This window comes from Acinonyx jubatus, chromosome A1 (assembly GCF_027475565.1).
Source record: "Acinonyx jubatus isolate Ajub_Pintada_27869175 chromosome A1, VMU_Ajub_asm_v1.0, whole genome shotgun sequence".
Lineage (NCBI taxonomy): Eukaryota > Metazoa > Chordata > Mammalia > Carnivora > Felidae > Acinonyx > Acinonyx jubatus.
The window spans coordinates 110227243-110246221 of NC_069380.1; the positions used below are offsets into that span (position 1 = coordinate 110227243).

At 46.1% G+C, this 18979-nt stretch overlaps 1 protein-coding gene and 1 long non-coding RNA gene across 2 annotated transcripts; one reads left to right on the forward strand and one right to left on the reverse strand.

Moving 5' to 3' along the window:
- The first annotated feature begins 710 nt into the window (after nucleotides 1-710).
- On the forward strand, nucleotides 711-15242 carry TXNDC15 (thioredoxin domain containing 15). Its single transcript, XM_053221177.1, has 5 exons — nucleotides 711-1179; nucleotides 6709-7202; nucleotides 9208-9371; nucleotides 12237-12367; nucleotides 14679-15242. Exons 1-5 carry the CDS (start codon nucleotides 726-728, stop codon nucleotides 14873-14875), a joined length of 1440 nt encoding a protein of 479 aa, XP_053077152.1. The 5' UTR covers nucleotides 711-725; the 3' UTR covers nucleotides 14876-15242.
- LOC128315236 (uncharacterized) lies at nucleotides 12933-18908 on the reverse strand. The gene is made up of 4 exons (XR_008297805.1): nucleotides 18769-18908; nucleotides 18535-18641; nucleotides 17868-17980; nucleotides 12933-15281 (listed from the first exon to the last, which is right to left on the reverse strand). It is a non-coding gene; the product is annotated as an uncharacterized LOC128315236 (long non-coding RNA).
- Nucleotides 18909-18979: the final 71 nt, after the last annotated feature.

An 18979-nucleotide genomic window follows, 5' to 3' on the forward strand; every position in this document is an offset into this window, starting at 1 on the left:
TTACGGATGTTGGAGTTGGGATTCACCATAAGGCTTAAAAAGCCTAGGTTTCTCTCAGCGTTGCCTCATCTACCACTGGTTTCACGTTAAGATCTTTGAAATCTATGTCTGTTTTCAACCTCTTAACGTAAGTTTCAAAGCTGCACTCTACACTAATGCAGCACTGCTATCCGCTCAAAGCTTGCTTTATTGATTTTAGGAGGCTCTAGCTCCTAATTGCTGACAAGGAGAGCCATTCTTTCCATCTCCTCTGGGTATTGTCTCTTAGCTCCCCTGCTCCTCCTGCCCCTGCCTAGCTATGGAATGCTGATCCCTGTTCCTTTATTGCACACTTCCCGTCGCCAACAAGGCCTTCTTCCTTCTGGACCTCTCTGGCTGTAGGCTAGAGGTGGCCCAACGTCTTCTAGGATCCAGTCTTGGGGGGTAGATTAGGGAGGGGGAAGATTGCCCTGCAGGTGGGTTAGTTAAAACCAACCCCGAAACAAAATCTTCCCGCTGCCCCAGAGTTCGCAGGACGTATGGTTAGGGTTACCAGATGTAGCAAATAAAATTACAGGACCCAGTTACATTTGAGAATAGGAAGTAAAAAACTATTCGTTGTTTCTGTGAAATTCAGATTTAACTGGGCATCCTGTATTTTACCTGGCAACTGTAGGTGCGGTAGCAGGAGTAAAGCAGGAGATTCGGGGCATTGAAAGGAGGAGGCTTCTGGGCCTTTTTAGGGAATGCAGAGCCACTCGGGCGTATTGTGTGCTGCTGGCGGCCAGACCGGCTCGCGCGCGTACCGAGAGGGCCGCAGCCTTCTGTTGGAACCCCGTCTAAGACTTGGGGATCAGGAAAGTTCGAAGACACCCGACGTGTCCGGCTCTAGAACAGCCGCAGGTTCCACCGCGCAGGCCCCGAACCACAAGCCACAGGCAGGCCGCCCGACCTCAAGATGGCGCCCGCGACGACTGCCAGCTGCCAAGATGGCGGCACGGAATCGCGCTCGCGCTCGCGCTCCCGACTCCCCTCCCCCAGGCCTCTTGGGGGTTGGGAGCGCAACGCGCGTAGCCGTGCGCTGGTTGCCCTGCGTCCTGGGTGGTCGTCCCGCCAGCCGCCGACCCTGCGCCATGCGTCTCTTCGGCTGGTGGCAGCTCCTGCTTTGGGTGCTGGGGCCTCCTGCCTGCGGCCTGGAGGGTGAGTGTGTGCTGGGGCCGTGGCCGGGGGCGGCAGGCGGCTGCGGGCGAAGTGACCGGGCGCGGTGGAGGTCTGTCGAGGTGACGCTCTTAAACCTGCGCGGGGGCCCGCGGCGCGCCCCTCGGCCCTAACTGGGGCGGCCGGCGCGCCCACTCCCGCATCGTCGTGACCTTTTACGCCGGTGGTCTCTTCTCCGGGTCAGGGGTGGCGAGGACCCCGTTCCGGCTCCCGCAGCAGCAGGCGTCAGTCAGCCAGGAGTGACCGTGTATTAGCGTTTACTGAGCCTTAGCTTTTATTATGAATGATAAAAATCATAACGAATAGCCGCCATTTATGGTGCCCTTCCTAGGAGGCGGAACAGTGCCTTGTCTCAGGTAGTCCTCTCAGCTACCCTAGGAGATAGGCTGCAAGAGTATCTCCGTGTTACAGGTGGAGACGCCTGAGTTGGAGGTTCGGGTAATGGCAGAGGTTGTCTGTTTACCTGCAGAGCCCACGCTTTCCTTTGCATCCTGATGGATCGCTTTTTTGTTTGTTTTTTAATTAAAAACTTTTTTTAATGTTTGTTTATTTTGAGGGAGAGAGAGAGAGGGGGCAAGCAGAGGAGAGGGAGAGAGAATCCCAAGCAGGCTTTGTGCTGTCATTGAGGAGCCCTACCTGGGGCTAGATCTCACAAACCGCAAAATCATGACCTGAGCTGAGGTCCAGAGTGGTGTGCTTAACCCTTCGAGCCATCCAGGTGTCTCTGGATCACTCTTCTAAGAAGGCGGCTCTTGCTCAAGTGGCTGTATGAAGGACAGATGAGAAAAATACAGGAGACTCCCAGGGTAACCCACTGCTTGCGGTGGCATGCTCTCAGGGCATTCTCAGGTTGGGAGGCAGCCACCTCAGAGGCATGGCTGGGGCCAGGAGTGGGGTCTTAACCCTCAGGGCTGCCTCACACCACTCCTCAGTTCTATTAAAGTCCAGACCCTTTGACCTTGCCTGTAATTACTACAGGAGTAGGCAGGTCTTTCCTTTCCCCTGGGGTGGGGGTGTCCTGGAAGGAGGCAGGGTAGCTGGGTATCAGGGAGAAGAGTGAATAGTAACACAAATGTTGTTAATGAAAGCCCTGGTTATGTGCCAGGTGCTGTGCTTAGTGCTTCATGAGTATCATCTTACTGAATTTTCAAATGCTTATGAAGCAATTGTTGCTGTGGTCCCCATTTTACAGATCAGGAAACTGAGACTCGGCATCAGTAAGTCTTTTGCCAAGGTCTCCAACATCCGGAAGTTGAAGAACTATGTTTCAAGCGCATGTCTGCCTACCTCATGATCACACCTGTGTACTACACCTCCCTGTCCCTGCACTTAACCACCAGCTTCAGAGAGGGGACAGCATGTGTTGGATAACTTTTGTTTGTTTCTCAGATCATTCTCTAGTCTTCTCTACCCTGTGCTGTGCCTGAGTGGCTGTCCTGTATGGCATAATAACTGGCTCTCTTGCCTCCTGCCCCTCTGTGGGTTGGCATGAGGGGAGAGTGAGGTCAGGATATTGATTCTCTCAGCTCCCTCCCCCAGGGATTATCACGGCTTGGCTTTGTCCGTCCATGGAAAGTCATAGCTTCTAGAAGGCTAAGCTCACTGTTTCAAGGTTCTGTGACTGTTTCTGTTTCTGAACTCTTAGAGTCTGTGGGTGGTAACTTGCTTCCTCTCTGCTTTACTGGCCTTGGAGTTCCTTACCATTGCTCTTCGTTTCTTCACAGCCAACCCATACGTTGGTGGTGCCTTTACTGATTTCAGATTGCCCAAGTTGAGTGTGCTCTCTGCACAGGGGACTTAGTGTTAAAGTCAGTGGGAGCCCACTTGGCAGTCTGGGTCATGTGCATGCAGACCTGAAGAAACACTAGCCTTAAGGTGGGCCATTGGTCATCATGGCCAGGCCATGAATGGGGTGAGGACAGAGGGACTTTCACCAGCTGTGTCCTTTTTAGGGGGCTGAAAATCCAAGGCTTTTTTGTCTTAGTGGACACCACTGGCAGATTAGCACCTAGAGGTAGCAGTGCTATCCAGGTGTCAAAGCACAGGAATGAACTCCTGGCTTCAGCACCCCATGCCTGTCTTCACTAAGCAGTCAACTAGCAGATTTTTCCTGAGCACCCATCCTATGTCATATACTCTGCTGGGCATTTGAGGTACAGTGGTGAGCCAGATGGAGAAACAGGACTGCCCTCTTGTATGATGGGGAAGGCAGGCATTAAATGACTACAAAGAAGTAAATTTCAAGAGTGGAAAATGCTAAATCCTTCAGGGAGAATCCCATGGCATTATTGGGTGGATTGGATGCAATGGTAGACACCTCTGGTCTGGGTCTGGGAGGATTAAGTTCACCTTAAAGTGGTGAAGTAAGTGGTAAGATCTGAAAGATGAGGGTTGCTTGGGTGGCTCAGTCAGTTAAGTGTCCTCTTAATTTCAGCTCAGGTCATAATCTTGCAGTTTTGTGGGTTCAAGGCCTACCTCAGGCTCTGGGAGCCTGCTTGGGATTCCCCTTCTCTCTCTGCCCCTCCCTCACTTGTGCTCTCTCTGTCTCTCTCAAAATAAACAATAAATTTAAAAACAGAAAGAAAACCCTCAAAGATGAGTCAGATTAGCCAGAAGGAGAGAGAGTAGAGGGCTTTCCTGGCAGGGAAACAGCCCTTGGGACAAGTAGGTGGAGGAGATCATGAGTGTGCAGGGAACAGAAATGTCTGGTGATGCCTGTTGAGAGTGTGGACAGTGGCCACTTCACGTGGTGCCTGGGTATCACTGCTATGGACTGTAGACTCATTCACAGGCAAGGGGAAGCCACTGAAAGGGTTTTAGTGACATGATCAGACTTGCCTTTAGCTTTCAGTTCCTCTTGTGTTGCTGTGAGGAGCAGGGTCTGGAGAGGGAAGAGAGGGTCAACCATGGAGCCCAATTGGGTATTACAGCAATTGTCCAGGTAACAAATGGCGGTGGCCTGGACTGAAGGGCGTGAGTGGGGATGGGAGAACTCTAGAATGTAGTTAGCAGAGGAATTCATAGAACTTAGTTACAGTGCCTTTCCATCTCTTTGAATCGTAAACCTCAGTCATCATCATCACCACAGGCCTTGAACCCACAAAACTGCGGGTGATGATCATCATTTATGGAGTGCTTACCACATGCATGGGACTACATACATCTTTTCTCATTTAATCTGCACAGGAGCCCTGTGAATTTCTGTATTGTGGTATTTTCTCCATTTTTAGATGAGCGCAGTATTTCCTATTGAAAGAATGGGTTGCTGGCCCTCGAACCCCTGGCTGTTTTTGGTCCTTTCCCATGTGGCTCCCTGCCTCAGAAACCATTGTGAAAAACCTGTGGCTGGTTCAGAGTCTTCTGAACAAAATTGGAAGGGTGTGAAGGATCTGACCTAGGTTATGGCTCCCTGGCAGCACTGGCGTGGTGCCCCTACCCTTATTCTCCAACATCTTCCTTTCTGCCAGTAAGGTAGTAATTTTCACCTTTGCATCGCTCAAACTGTAATTGCCTTGTTGAGGTTAAGAAGCAGTCTCTTTTAATTCTCTTTCCCTCTCTCTCTGTACCCCCCCCCATAAATAAATAAACTTAAAAGAAGCAGTCTCTTTTATTTTATTTATTTTTAATGTTTATTTTTGAGAGAGAGAACAAGCAGGGAAGGGGCAGAGAGAGAAGATAGAGGATTGGAAGCAGGGTCTGTGCTGACACCAGAAAGCCCAATGTGGGGCTCGAACTCAAGAACCCTGAGATCATAACCTCAGCTGAAGTCAGATGCTCAACTGACTGAGCCACCCAGGTGCCCCTGTACCCCTCTATTTTTGTGTACCTTCCCCAGTTCTCCATGAATTGTGAAGTTTTCCAGTCTAGCTGGTGGGAACAGGTGCTTTTCTCAACTCTGTGTGATCCTAATCCTTTTGAGTGTTTTTTTCCCCCAGCTTTGGGAGCTTACTCACATGCAGATGTTGACTGGTGTCCTTGAGGAGGTGCGGGGAGGGTCTCTCTCCAGGTCTTGAATCCTGTCTCTGCAGCTTGCCCATCTCCACTTATTCTGTCCCACAAACTCTTGGTCTCTCTGAACCCTCAGTACTTACTGTATCCTCAACTTGAGGAGTCTCCTGGACTGCCTGCTTTCCCCTCCTGAGCCATGGCAGGAACTCCCTCGGGCGGGCGGGCGGTAAGCTGGAGCATTTGTAGGGCTGTCCTCACTGATTTCTCTTCCTGTTTCTCAGTGATCCCTGTCCTTCGTTGCCTGCTAACTAGTCTCCTGAAACTGTTTCACATTTTTGGCCTTTTTTGGGAAACTGTTTCACATTTTTCAATATGGAGGGTAAATCTGGTCCCTTTTACCCCATCTTATCCAGAAACAGAATTCTCAGAGAATGTTTTTAAACTGGTGAATGAATCTGTAAATCTCTATGGGGATATTCTTGGAGAACTTTTACAAATGTGCATACTTTAGGAAGCTCCCAGACCCCTTCCCAACTTTGAGGCCAGTTGGTTAGTCACACTTTGGGGACATGCTTTTGGCATGGCAGAGCCCATTACCTGGCTGGTGGTTTCCCAGCCACATGATGAGTTTGTCTGAGTGTGGCTGGGCTCATTTGTTTCCCCTGGTCGGTGCCTGGCATAGAGTCTGGCAGCTCTTGTTGAGTTCATGGGAGCTGGAAGGTGGGAGTCGTTGTTATAGAAGTGAGTGGAGATTGCTCAATGGATGTATAAGACTGCCCTAGACTTCCCTTACCTGAGCATTTTACCCACTCTCTGTCTAATGGCTCCAAAGTGAGAGGAAAGTCCTCCTTCCCCCCTGCTGCTGTCCCTGCACTGAGGAGCCCACCTCCTGGCACTCGTACAGGCAGTAGCCCAAGGGCAGCAGGCTCTGGCTGGAGAGTCCACCCCATGCAGTGTTCTCAGGCCTTGTGGCACAGCAACCCTGGAGGTATCATGTAGGGGAGGGGAGGGTAAGGCCCAATCTGGAGGAGCAGCCAGGACATTTAACTCCTTGACCTGGCTCTGCTACTTACTAGCTTGTGTGCATTTGGCCATTACACTACCTCTCTGTGCCTCAGCTTGGTCCACCTATTTGGTGGGGATGGTGACCCTTGTGCTGCCGGTCTCACAGAGCTTTTATAATGTGCGCAAAGATGCTTTGCCGTGGTGGAATTTTCTATAAAGGCATCATTATTTTGTCAGATAGTCTCATCAAACAAATGAAATTGTTAGTGTTTGTGTTGTATTTTCCTAATTGGATGTCTGCCCTGGAATGTTTTTGCTTATAATCCATAAAGCAGGTTTCAGGTTTTGCATGAAGCTGTGTATTTATTTGTCCACTTTATATTTGGCATTGATTAGTACCTTCATGATCTGGAGACTAGGGGTGGTCCTCTGATAGTTTCATGGACAGGTTACCGTTTTTCCCTATAGGGGAGCGTTTCTTATTTCAGGAGAACTGTAAATCTTTGGGGTTCATGTGCTCTGAAGTGACATGACTGTGACCATGCTGGCACGTTTTAGTTGCAGAGGAACATAGTCACTTGCCGTCGGAGGAACAGTCTGCGCCGGCTCTGCAGGCAGGGGCCCTGTCGGTGGCTGAGGAGCAGCCCTCCCGCGGCCAGGCGGGACAGGACAGATCAGCCGGAGATGCGAGCGCAGTGCTGGGGCTGGACACGGGTGGTGACCACGTGGTGATGCTGTCCGTGATCCCCGGGGAGGCTGAGGCTGAGGCCAGGCTGGGCCGTGAGCTGAGCAGCGGCACCTGCGGGGCCGGAGGGGAGGAGGACTCACGCTGCAGTCTCCGAGAGCATCTGTTCTCTCTGGATGGCGCCGGGGCGAGCTTCCCTGACCGAGAAGAGGAGTATTACCCGGAGCCCGAAGTGGCTGACACGGATCCAGCCCCACCCGAGGACTCCAATAACACCGAGAGTCTGAAATCCCCCAAGGTGAACTGTGAGGAGAGAAATGTGACTGGATTGGAGAACTCCACCCTGAAAATTTTAAATATGTCACAGGTAAGAAAGAATGGTTTAGCACTTTTCATCTTTTCAGTATGTGGGTTTTATGGCTTAATATTCTCAACCTTCAAATGGAGGGTCACAGTCTTTATCCTTTTGTAAGCGGGGCTGCATCAGTGAAAATTGACTTGCGTCTCTGATGTTTGTAGGGACAGGAAGAGATATGACAGGTGTTGATTATGCTTTCAGGTGGCTTAAGCCTAGTCACCTTGGGGTGCCCTCACCACCAAGCCTCATGATGAAAATCCCAGTGCACAGATAGGCACTTGGCATCAGAATCCTAGCAGTTTTCTTCTTCCCTGAGGTCTTTGTTAGAGGCAACTTAAAAATACCTGAACTACTGAAATTGTGATTTAGCATTGTTTAGACCAGTGATACTCCTGGGAAACATGTTCTAGTAATGAAAAGTTTCTTTCCTCCAAAGAACATGACTCCAGTATTTACTCCAGAGTGAGAGCTGAGACCATTGTCCCCATCCCAGCCACGCATTTCCAGCCTGTTGCATAAAGGATGATTCCAAAGAGAACACTGGGATAACGACTGACTGTTTCTGTAAGATTGTTAAGCCAGATAGCAGGATGAGTTCAGTCTGCTTATGTAAGAGAAGAAATCCTAGCTCTGCAAGGTGTGGCTGCTTATTTTAGATGAGGATGTGTGGTACGTTGAGCATCCGTAGCCCCTCCCAAGTGCAGGGGTCAGCCCTGGCCTCACTGCCTCCCCTGAGTGCTCTGTGGGACTGATTCTTGGCACACACATGGCCAGGAGAGTGCACTTTCAGCAGTCTGAGTGAGGGTGGTAGCAGGGATGGTGCACCCTTAAATTGAACTAGCCTTTGGCCAGCCAAATACATTCATCTGACTGCTTAGTACAGACTTTGATCTGCTGAGATGATGGTGGAGATGACAGTGCTTTAATCGTGCCATTAGATTGTGTGTGAGGCACAGGTCAGAGGCTGGGACAGTAGCCTGTGTCCTGTGACTACTTAGTATTTGAATTGTTGAATTATGAAAAATAATAATATTGCTCTCTAGTAGTATCAAGAAAGCTTACAGGAAAGTTTATAATTTGTCGTTTCATAATACTTTTCTACTGTTTCATGGATTCATATGGTTAAAAACCCAAAAGGTTCTTTTAAATTTTTTTTCTTTTTTTTTTTATTATTTAAAAACATTTTTTTGGGGCGCCTGGGTGGCTCAGTCGGTTAAGCGTCCGACTTCAGCTCAGGTCACGATCTCGCGGTCCGTGAGTTCGAGCCCCGCGTCGGGCTCTGGGCTGATGGCCCAGAGCCTGGAGCCTGCTTCCTATTCTGTGTCTCCCTCTCTCTCTGCCCCTCCCCCGTTCATGCTCTGTCTCTCTCTCTGTCTCAAAAATAAATAAACGTTAAAAACATTTTGTTTAATGTTTATTTTTGACAGCGCGCGTGCGAGAGAGAGCGAGCGCGTGATTGGGGGAGAGGCAGAGAGAGAGGGAGACACAGAATTCGAAGCAGGCTCCAGGCTCCGAGCTGTCAGCATCGAGCCCAACACGGGGCTTGAACTCATGGACTGCGAGATCATGACCTGAGCTAAAGTCAGACACTCAACCAACTGAGCCACCCAGGCGCCCCTTTAAAATTTTTTTTTTTAACATTTAATTTATTTTTGAGAGAGAGAGAGAGAGAGAGAAACAGAGTGTGAATGGGGGAGAGGCAGAGAGAGAGAGGGAGACAGAATCTGAAGCAGGCTTCAGGCTCTGAGCTGTCAGCACAGAGGCCCTTGTGATGCTTGAACTCACAGACCACAAGATCATGACCTGAGCTGAAGTCGGACACTTAACTGACTGAGCCACCCAGGCGCCCTTAAAATCCAAAAGGTTCTTAAGGGGATGCCCTACATCTCCCTTGGGTTGGTGTCCCTCCTCCTCGCCTTGGAAGCAGCGGTGTTTACAGTTTCTCGGGCATCTGTCCGGAAAAAGGTACGTGCATATTTACTGCTGACTTTGACACTTGTTCCTTTTACCACAGGACCTCATGGATTTTCTAAACCCAAACGGTAGTGACTGCACCCTAGTCCTGTTTTACACCCCGTGGTGCCGATTTTCTGCCAGTTTGGCCCCTCATTTTAATTCTCTGCCCCGGGCATTTCCAGCTCTTCATTTTTTGGCACTGGATGCATCTCAGCACAGCAGGTATGTTCCCTCAATAGAGTTTACGTGTCATCCTTCCAGATGAGGGTTGCGGTTATTTGGAGGTCATCATCGGTTCAGTTAGAGGCAGAGCAGGTAGGTGTGGAGTAGCGGGGGGGGGGGGGGGGGGGGGGGTGCGCGGGAGGGATAGAGAGGGTGAGTGGTAAGGATTGTCAGACTTCTCAGGGAGCTGATGCCTCCCTCTCTGGAGGCCCCTTAAGAGGAGGGATTGTTCTCTGCATGGTGGAATTTAAAGGTGGCTCCGTCTGATAGCAGTGGAGGGGCCAGAGGATTATTTAGGGTTTTGGCCAGACTGAATTAGCAAAATTAGTGTCACAAGTGTGACCTTCCTGAGACTCAACCCCAGTTTAGGTTTCCACTCCTAATAGCCCAACTCAGCATCCAATTCTGTGTCGGCTAAGGATTTATTTCTTAACTTCTGTTATTTTTTTCTTTCCTTTCTTTCCCTCCCCCATTCTTCTTTCCTTTCTCTCTTTTTTTTAAATGTTTATTCATTAAAAAAATTTTTTTCCTTATTTTTAAAAATTTTTTTAAATTTACATCTAAGTGAGTGGGCATATAGTGCAACAATGATTTCAGGAGTAGATTCCTTTAATTCCCCTTACCCATTTAGCCTATCCCCTCTCCCACAACCCCTCTAGCACCCCCTCTGTTTGTTCTCCATATTTAAAAGTCTCTTATGTTTTGTCCCCCTCCCTGTTTTTATATTATTTTTGCTTTCCTTCCCTTGTGTTCATCTGTTCTGTGTCTTAAAGTCCTCATATGAGTGAAGTCATATGATATTTGTTCTTTCCTCTTGTTTACACTTATTCGTGCATGCATGTTTCTTAGTGGACAGTCAATAAATTAATATAAAGAATTAATTTAGCCCTTTAAAATGAAATTTACTTTTGTTATATATTGTTCCATGGGCTTTGTCTTTTTTAGATGTTCAGTGAGGTAAGTTATAAAGAACTACTTTGTTACAATGTTATGTGTTTCCCCCAAGTGCTGTGACTGTGCATGGATTGTCAAGTGTGCCCCACCTCCTCGAAATCATATGCCCTTTAGCAGATCACAGGAGATTGTGTGTGAGTCAGTTTGGAAAGTCTGGAACATGGTCAAGATGGTAAAAATGAAGTTGAGTAAAACTTTTTTGAGTAAAAATTAAAAAAAAAATTTTTTTTTTAATGTTTATTTTTGAGAGAGAGAGAGAGAGAGACAGAGTGCGAGCAGGTGCGGGACAGAGAGAGAGGGAGACAGAATCTTAAGCAGGCTCCAGGCTCCGAGCTGTCAGCACAGAGCCCGACACAGGGCTTAAACTCAGGAACGGTGAGATCATGACCTGAGCTGAAGTCAGATGCCTAACCGAGTGAGCCACCCACGCGCCCCTTGAATGAAAATTTTGAGTAAAAATTTGTGCTCCACTGAGCTTCAGTGAGGGTAATGTAACTGCCAATGTTTTGCACAAATTGTTTAGGAAGAAAGAAATTTCAGTGAGTTAGTGATCTCACAAGGGCTTCAGGGAAATATGAACATGGCCTGGCCCAAGGGGACAGACTGATGGGAAGGACAGTCTAGGTTAGTGTCAGACTTTGGGCCTTCCCCTGCCCACAAGGTGGCAGGGCTGGCTCCCATCAGCAGTTTAGTGCTCCGGGTTTCGGTCTCACCCGCCTACTCCCCATTCCCTGCCAGCTTTTATCATCTGCTTTGTTCCTTCGTCTTCTTGCATCCTTCTCAGCGCCTGCAACAGCGCCTTAATCATGGAGAGTAGGGCATACTTGTTATATGGCCTGGGACATGTGTCTGCCTCATATGTTAATATTTAAGTTACAGCAGGTTTACAAAAGAAGAAATCCTGATTACCCAATACTGTCATTTTACAAACAGGGGAAACTGAGGCTTCGAGGTTACACAGTCTGCCCAAAGTTCACACAGCTGGTTCAGTGGCGGAACGGAGGCTTCAACCTGAGCGTTTTGACTCCAGAGCGTATACCACTACTCTGTATTATGTAAAGGTGAAATGGTACCACTCAGATCATATTATATCCTGCCCCAATTGGGAACTTCCTGGTGTGTCTGCTAGATCATAGATTCCCTTGTGCAGACTTACCAAACTAATTGCTTACTGTAAGTTGAGTCTTGTATGAGGGATAGAGCTGGGCATTCTGGAGAGTTTGAAATTTCTTCCGTTAAGTAAATTGACACAGTGTGCTTTGTCCATGAATTAGGATTTTCTAGTCTGATCTCTTTTGGCAGTTAGCAATTTAAATAGTGGAATAACTAGGAGCATCTGGCTGGCTCCTAGTAAGAGCATGTGAGCATGTGACCCTTGATCTTGGGGTTGTGAGTTGGAGCCCAATGTTGGATGTAGAGTTTACTAGAAAAAAAAATACTGGAGGGGCAGCTGGGTGGTTCAGTCGGTTGAGTGTCTGACTCTTGATTTCACCTCAGGTCAGGATCTCATAGTTCGTGGGACCAAGCCCTGCATCTGGCTCTGTGCTGACACTGTGGAGCCTGCTTGGGATTTTGTCTCTCCCACTCCCTCTGCCCCTCCTATGCTCTCTCACTCTCTCATTCTCTCTCTCAAAATAAATCAATAAACTTAAAAAAAAAGTGGAATAACTGTGTTGAGGGTAGTTCCTTAATGTAATAGAAAGCAACTCAGCAGAACAGGAATGCCCCCAACCTCAACCCATAAGGAAAAAGGTCAGAAATAGCTGAAGCATATAGTTTGAATATCAAAAACCTTTATAGGTCACAGGAAGCTGATCCATTGTCATTCATTGCTCTCCGTTCTGATAAGGTAATTGTGTGAGAAAATCTGCTGTTAATTCAGGTTTTCTGACTGACTTCTTTCTCTCATAGCCTTTCTACCAGGTTTGGCACCGTAGCTGTTCCTAACATCTTGTTATTTCAAGGAGCTAAACCAATGGCTAGATTTAATCATACAGACCGAACATTGGAAACACTGAAAATCTTCATTTTTAACCAGACAGGTATGTAGAAATAATATGCTGTAGAAGGGATTTTATTTTAAACCTTCTTTTCTAATGAACTATTGTGGTTCTGCTAACAGTCTCTCAATCAGGGGCATCCAGGTGGCTCAGTTGATTAAGCATCTGACTCTTGGTTTTGGCTCAGGTCATGATCTCACAATTCATGGGATCAAGTCCCTCGGCAACAGTACAGAGCCTGCTTGGGATTCTCTCTCTGCCCTCCCCTTCCTTCACCACTGCCCCTCCCCCTCCATCTCCGCTCTTACATTCTCTCTCAGAATAAATAAATTAAAAAAAAAAAAAGTCTCGAGGCACCTGGGTAGCTCAGTCAGTTAAGCGTCTGACTTCAGCTCAGGTCATCATCTCGCGATCCGTGGTTTTGAGCCCTGCATCGGGCTCTGTGCTGACAGCTCAGAGACTGTAGCCTGCTTCTAATTCTGTGTCTCCCGCTCTGTGTTCCTCCCCTCCTTGCACTCCATCTCTCTCTCAAAAATAAATAAACATTAAAAAAAAAAAAATCATTGTGGCAAGCTTAACATGAATAGGTAATTTTAATGAGTACTGATACCTTTTAAAAAACAGCTTTATTGATTTAGAATTCACATACCATACAACTGTAGATAACTTTTTACATACATTTTTCACTTAAGTATAATATTTACACAAAAATGTGATCAATCATTGGTGTTGTGAGTGATGAGTTTTCACAAAATGAATACCTTGGGTAACTGGGACTCAGATTTACAGAGGACATTACCAGCGCCCGCCCCTCCCCAGCACTGCTGCTCCTGCCCACAAGGATAACCGCCATCGTGACTCCTGACGCCGTGGACTAGTGTTACTGTTTCTGAACTTTATATTAATGGAGACATACAGTAGGGATTTTTTTTTTGTTGTTTTTAATGTTTATTTTTGAGAGTGAATGAGTGAGCATGAATGGGGGAGGGGCAGAGAGAGAGGGAGACCGAGGATCTGAATCAGGCTCTGTGCACAGTCAGTGCAGAGCCTGATGTAGGGCTTGAACTCATGAACCGTGAGATCGTGACCTGAGCTGAAGTTGGACGCTTAGCCGACTTAGCCACCCAGGTGTCCAGTATGGATTCTTTTGTGTCTGGTTTATTTCAGTCACCATTATGTTTGTGGGATTCATCGGCGTCACTGCACTGCAGGTGGTTGTATTTTCTTCCTTTGTGTTGCCATGTGGTGTTCCATTTATTCATCTATTTGCAGATGCTATTTTAATTCCTTAATATTTGCCAAAACATATGACCTTATTTTTTATTCTGTATAAGTCTGAAGACTGTATAATAAGAAATTTTCTTCTTTGGAAACATTTGCTCCTTAGAAGCTTTAATGCCTTAATTAGGAGCATCCCACTTCTTCCTGAAGTAAATTCATTGGAAATAAAAATAAGTTATATCATGCCTTCCATATATATTAAGTTGCATCTAATTATATCTATACTAAAGAACCAAGAGCTCAGTTACCTCATAGGAGTAAGAGGCTTGTTATCAGATAGTTAGCTATTCAGGTCTTACAGTACCAGAGCCCTGATTATCAATCAGATTGATAGGGAGAGAGGGAGCCATTTTGCTCGATGCTCTAAGAAAACCTAGAACACAAGTGAAATTGAGAGGTCACAGCATCTTTGGTAATCACTGATCTCAATGGTGGGTAGTTCTAACAATTTTTTCAGTAAATTATTTAAAAGCTTTTTGAATTTGGGGCCCCTGGGTGGCTCAGTCAATTAAGCATCCAACTTTGGGTCAGGTCATGATCTCACGGCTTGTGGGCTCGAGCCCCGCACTGGGCTCTGTGCTGACTGCTCAGAGCCTGGACCCTGCTTCAGATTCTGTGTCTCCTTCTCTCTGCCCCTCTCCCACTTGTGCTCTGTCTCTTTCAAAAATTAAAAAAAAGAAAATTAAAAAAAAAAACTTTTTGGATTTAGCATTCCTGAACCTGTGAAAACATTCTGTAGGTCCCTGAGAGTAGCTTTACCAGTTACTTGTTGAATTTTGGTCTCAAAAAAGAAAATACAGCTCTTACAATGCACTAAGACCCTTCTGAGGAGTTCACAGTCATTTGAGTGTTTAGGCTTTGAACTGCTGAATGGGTTCCTGTTTCTTTGATGTGGTGGGAGAAAGGCAAGGTACAAATTATACCAACAGGCAAATGAAACCCATCCCAGATATACTAGTGGTAGTGTTTATTTTAAGACTGCATATCTTTTTGCATGCCATGCAAAATACTTCAGAAAGATCTATAGCGGTGTGCTTTCTATCTGATTTGAAACAGCTGATTTCTCTTTCAGGTATAGAAGCCAAGAAAAATGTGGTGGTAACTCAAGCTGACCAAATAGGCCCTCTTCCCAGCACTTTGATAAAAAGTGTGGACTGGCTGCTTGTATTTTCCTTATTCTTTTTAATTAGTTTTATTATGTATGCTACCATTCGAACTGAGAGCATCCGGTGGCTCATTCCAGGACAAGAGCAGGAGCATGCGGAGTAGTGATGGACTAAAAGCAGAAGTCGGATGAGGAATTTCAGAAATTAATGCTGCACTTTCATACATTTTCTCCAGTGAAGTGTCCTCTTACAACTTCAGGCAGATTAAAAGAATCATGCATTTGTTGAGCTGTTAAATGTGTTAAAAATTATAAATTGTTTTAATTAATACTGCAATAAGCAAATGCAAAAATACTCGGTAGAGTTCACTATTGTTGTTTTTAATAATCCAATATTTTAAGAGAGTAATCCAGTTTGAAATGCAAAGCTGTGTTCAGGTGGTATGGTGAGTAGAATGACAGTACACGTTACAGTTTTAGAAAACTCTTGATTCCTTAAATAAATGTCTAAGAAGGTTGTTTTTCTTTTCATTTGCAATTTTGCTCTCAGTCTGTAATCAGGAAAGTGTTCTGTTAGGAAGAATAAGTAGAATCGGTAAGTGTGACCTTCTGAGTAACTGTTGGGAAAATGGAAGAGTCAACTGCTTTGGTGTTTGTGATCTCTCATTTCACTGAAAGAATATGAAGTGCTTTAAGCTGTTTCTGGATAAGGCAGATGTTAGGAGAAAGTAAATGTTGTTACCTAACTAAAGCTTATTTATTGTCAGTTCTAGGCTAAAGCATAACTCAAATTTTAGTCACAATTCCCTAACCGGCATGCATTAACTGAACCTTAATATGTTCTTAGCACTGTGCTAGTTTTAGTGAGAGCCATAAGAAATATCTAACACTGTTCTTGCCCACAAGTTGATTCTATTCTAGTGTAGATCACATGTAGGAAAGAGAGAACACACAATTTATTCCAACGTTTTGGAAAGCTCCTTCCAAAAGATCCCTTAAATTCAGACATGACATCTAACTACAAAATGATAATTAACTTTTATACTGTTTACAGTGTTATAGAGTATTTCATTTTCTAATGCACCCTACATTCTATGGAAGTGGAACCGTAGTTGAGTCACCTTTCAGAATGTTACACTGGACAGGAGTTTATGTATAACTTTATATTGTGGACAGCTGTGGCTGGAGTGGTCACTCACAGGAGAGGACACTGGTTCAGAACAGTACCATTATGATTTTCATTTTACAAATAAACACACTGAGGCATAGAAAGAGATTGAGTAACTTGCCCAGGTTACACACATAGTAAGTTGTTGAAGCTGAGATTTGAACCTTTACATGTATGTGTATGTATACTTAAGAACCTTTACATGTATGTGTATGTATACTTAAGAATTTAAGAAGAACTTCTAGTGATTCATCTTTTATAACAACTAACACTCGAGTATTACTATGTGTGTTCCAGGTACTATTTTAAGTGCTTTACATACTCTGTTTTGTTTACTGGTATAGGAGCTCTAGGAGACTGACACTAGTATTACATTTCCTTATTTTACATAAGGGTAATAAATGAGGCCTCAAGTAACTTCTCTTGGTCAGGCAGCTTCCAGTGGTGGGACCCAGCTTCAAACCTAAGCATGCTGACTGGAGGAGCCTCTGGTGGGCTGGGACCTTGCCCTGCCTCTATGCCATGGCCTGAGGGACCATCATAATACATTTCCCTCTCATTTTTCCCCTTTGCTTCCCATTTATAGTTACACTATAGCCATCACTTAGCACTTTGGTCTTTTTATTTTGTTTTGCTTAACAAATAAATATTTCACTGTTGCAAGTAGTTTTCCTAACCATGATTACTTAATAGGTCTTTGAGTAGATTCAGCATTACTTAACTTTTTTTTTTTAATGGTTGTGTATTGTCTCAATTCCTTAGGGGCACACTGCCAGATTGGAGATTATCAAAGATACAGGTATTTTCATACCTTTGAAATGTAAGGGGGCCCTACTCTAGTCTGGAGTTTGAGGAAAGGCTCTTAGGATGACTAAAGGATCCATTGCTTTGCTTCTAGTACTTAGCGGAGACAATCTTTCTGGGTTTGCCTTGAAGGGAAATTGGAGCAGGGCTGTTCCCTAGACAGGAGGTTCAAGCGTAGAGAGATCAGTTGGGAGGCAATGGTACTGAAGGAAAGGGAAGCAGAAGGCAGGAAGGAAGGTCCAAGAGTTACTAAACCACCCTAGCCAAACATAGTATCTGTCTAGCAGAACACAGTGCACTGGTACTCATGCCAGGGATGGGGAGGGCCGTGATTCAACTACATGGAAGACAGCAAAGATCATGCTAGTCACCAGGGACAGAAGTCCAAACACTTCTGCCTACTATGGAGTATCGGTTGCCAAGGAAAACACAACACAAGCACTGGATGAACAGCATTTTTACTCACAGAAGAGACACAGCCAAGATCAGCTCCAGTAGTGTGCCTTGGTCCTCCACAGCAGCCAAAGGCCTGAGTGCCACTCTAGTGCCTAAGCACAAGTCACCCCTACCCATGGAGTGTGAAATACTGAAACGGGGTGGGGGAGCATGCCCCAGGGATATGTGATTTAGTGCTTAATCTGAACAAAGGATTACATACCGAGTCTGGCACAGGGAAGGATATTCCCACATAAGGTGATAAGCCCAGACCAGGCTACATAGGCTCTTTAGGACTATTGGTAAGCAAGTATTCTAGGCCCAAGGCCCATTCTTATTTAGTTGAGTAGGGCTTAAAGGACTGTGAGGAGGAGACTGCCTTTCCCAAGAGTGTCCACTATACAGGAAGTGCTCAATTTTTGCTAAAGAACTTAAATCCTACTAATTGGAAACCTACACAAGAAGGCAGAGTATTCACAGCCACTACTGGTAGACATCACTTCCTCTGGGTCCTACTGGCATTACTACTGCTGCTTTTCATAACTAGACCCGAGATGCCACAGTTTCCTACAGTGGATTTAGGAAAGGAAAATGATGAGGACTCTATTGTTACCTCACACCTACCAGTTTCATTTTGCAGTTCTCACTTTAATAAGCAAATTTGTAGAATACAAACTTGTATTGTATTCCCCCAATTAGGTACTGGAAATAAAATGCAACTTTCAATTCCATCCCCAGTCTCTGCCCACCTGAGACATCAGGCAAAGGAATCCTGGGTGTCTTAGATGAATGTCTTGAGACCAGTGGTATTTGATCAGGGTCTGGAGATTCCTCCCTTGAGTTTTTGTCAAGTGGGCAAAAGCTAAAAAGGTGGGTTGTGGAAGAAGTCTTAATTTTAGCATATTTTAAGGCAAAAAGTCTTTTCCCCACAACTCCATATTGGGAATTATAACTGCTAGCGACTGCTAAGTTGAACTGATTGGACTCTCATATATTGCTAAATCCTATGCAAAACTGATTAATTTGCTTAAACTGGTAAAAAAAGGTACAAGTGAATATACTAAAAACCAGTGAATTGTACGCTTTTAAAAAGTGAATTTTATGATACGTGCTATTACATTAAAAAAAAAAAAGGCAACTGGGGCGACTGGGTGGCTCAGTTGGGTAAGCGTCTGACTCTTGATTTAAGCTCAGGTCATCATCTCAGTTTGTGAATTTGAGCCCCGCATCGGGCTCCGCCAGTGCGGACCCTGCTTGGGATTCGCTGTCTCTCCCTCTCTCTGCCCCGTCCCCGTGTGCTGTCTCAAAATAAACTTAAAAAGGCCATGAAAAAGGAATAAGAAAATATTAGCAAATACCTATGTAAAAGAATACCCCCCCCCAACATAATAATTAGTAAATCTATCTACTACATACCTGGAGTGCCTACTATGAGCTATTTTTTAGAGAGCACTAAGAGCCAGGTTTCCAGATTGTCGTATCTGGGCCAGCAGAAAGGAGCCAGCGTGCCAAGGCCTCAGCAGCTAGGGAAAAAGACACAGCAGGGTTTACGTTCGCAGCCTCGGCTCCCTACCTTACAAGCCCCGTTCGGAACCACTATGGTTCCTGGCCCTCCGCGAGCAGCAAGTGGAGCGTTGCCCGAGCACCCACCCGCAGCTCATCGCCTCCTGTCCCCGCCCGCGACGTCCTGCCGCCGGCGCTGGCTCTTCGCCTCACCGCCCAGGAGGGAGCTCGGCACAGGCTGTCCGTGAATGTGCGGCCAGCGGGGCGGACGCCGAAGAGCCGATCCGGAGGTCACACCTGAGCGCCCAATGCAACGCGGCGCGCAAGCTAGCCGGCCCACTCTGCCGCACGGGAGCGA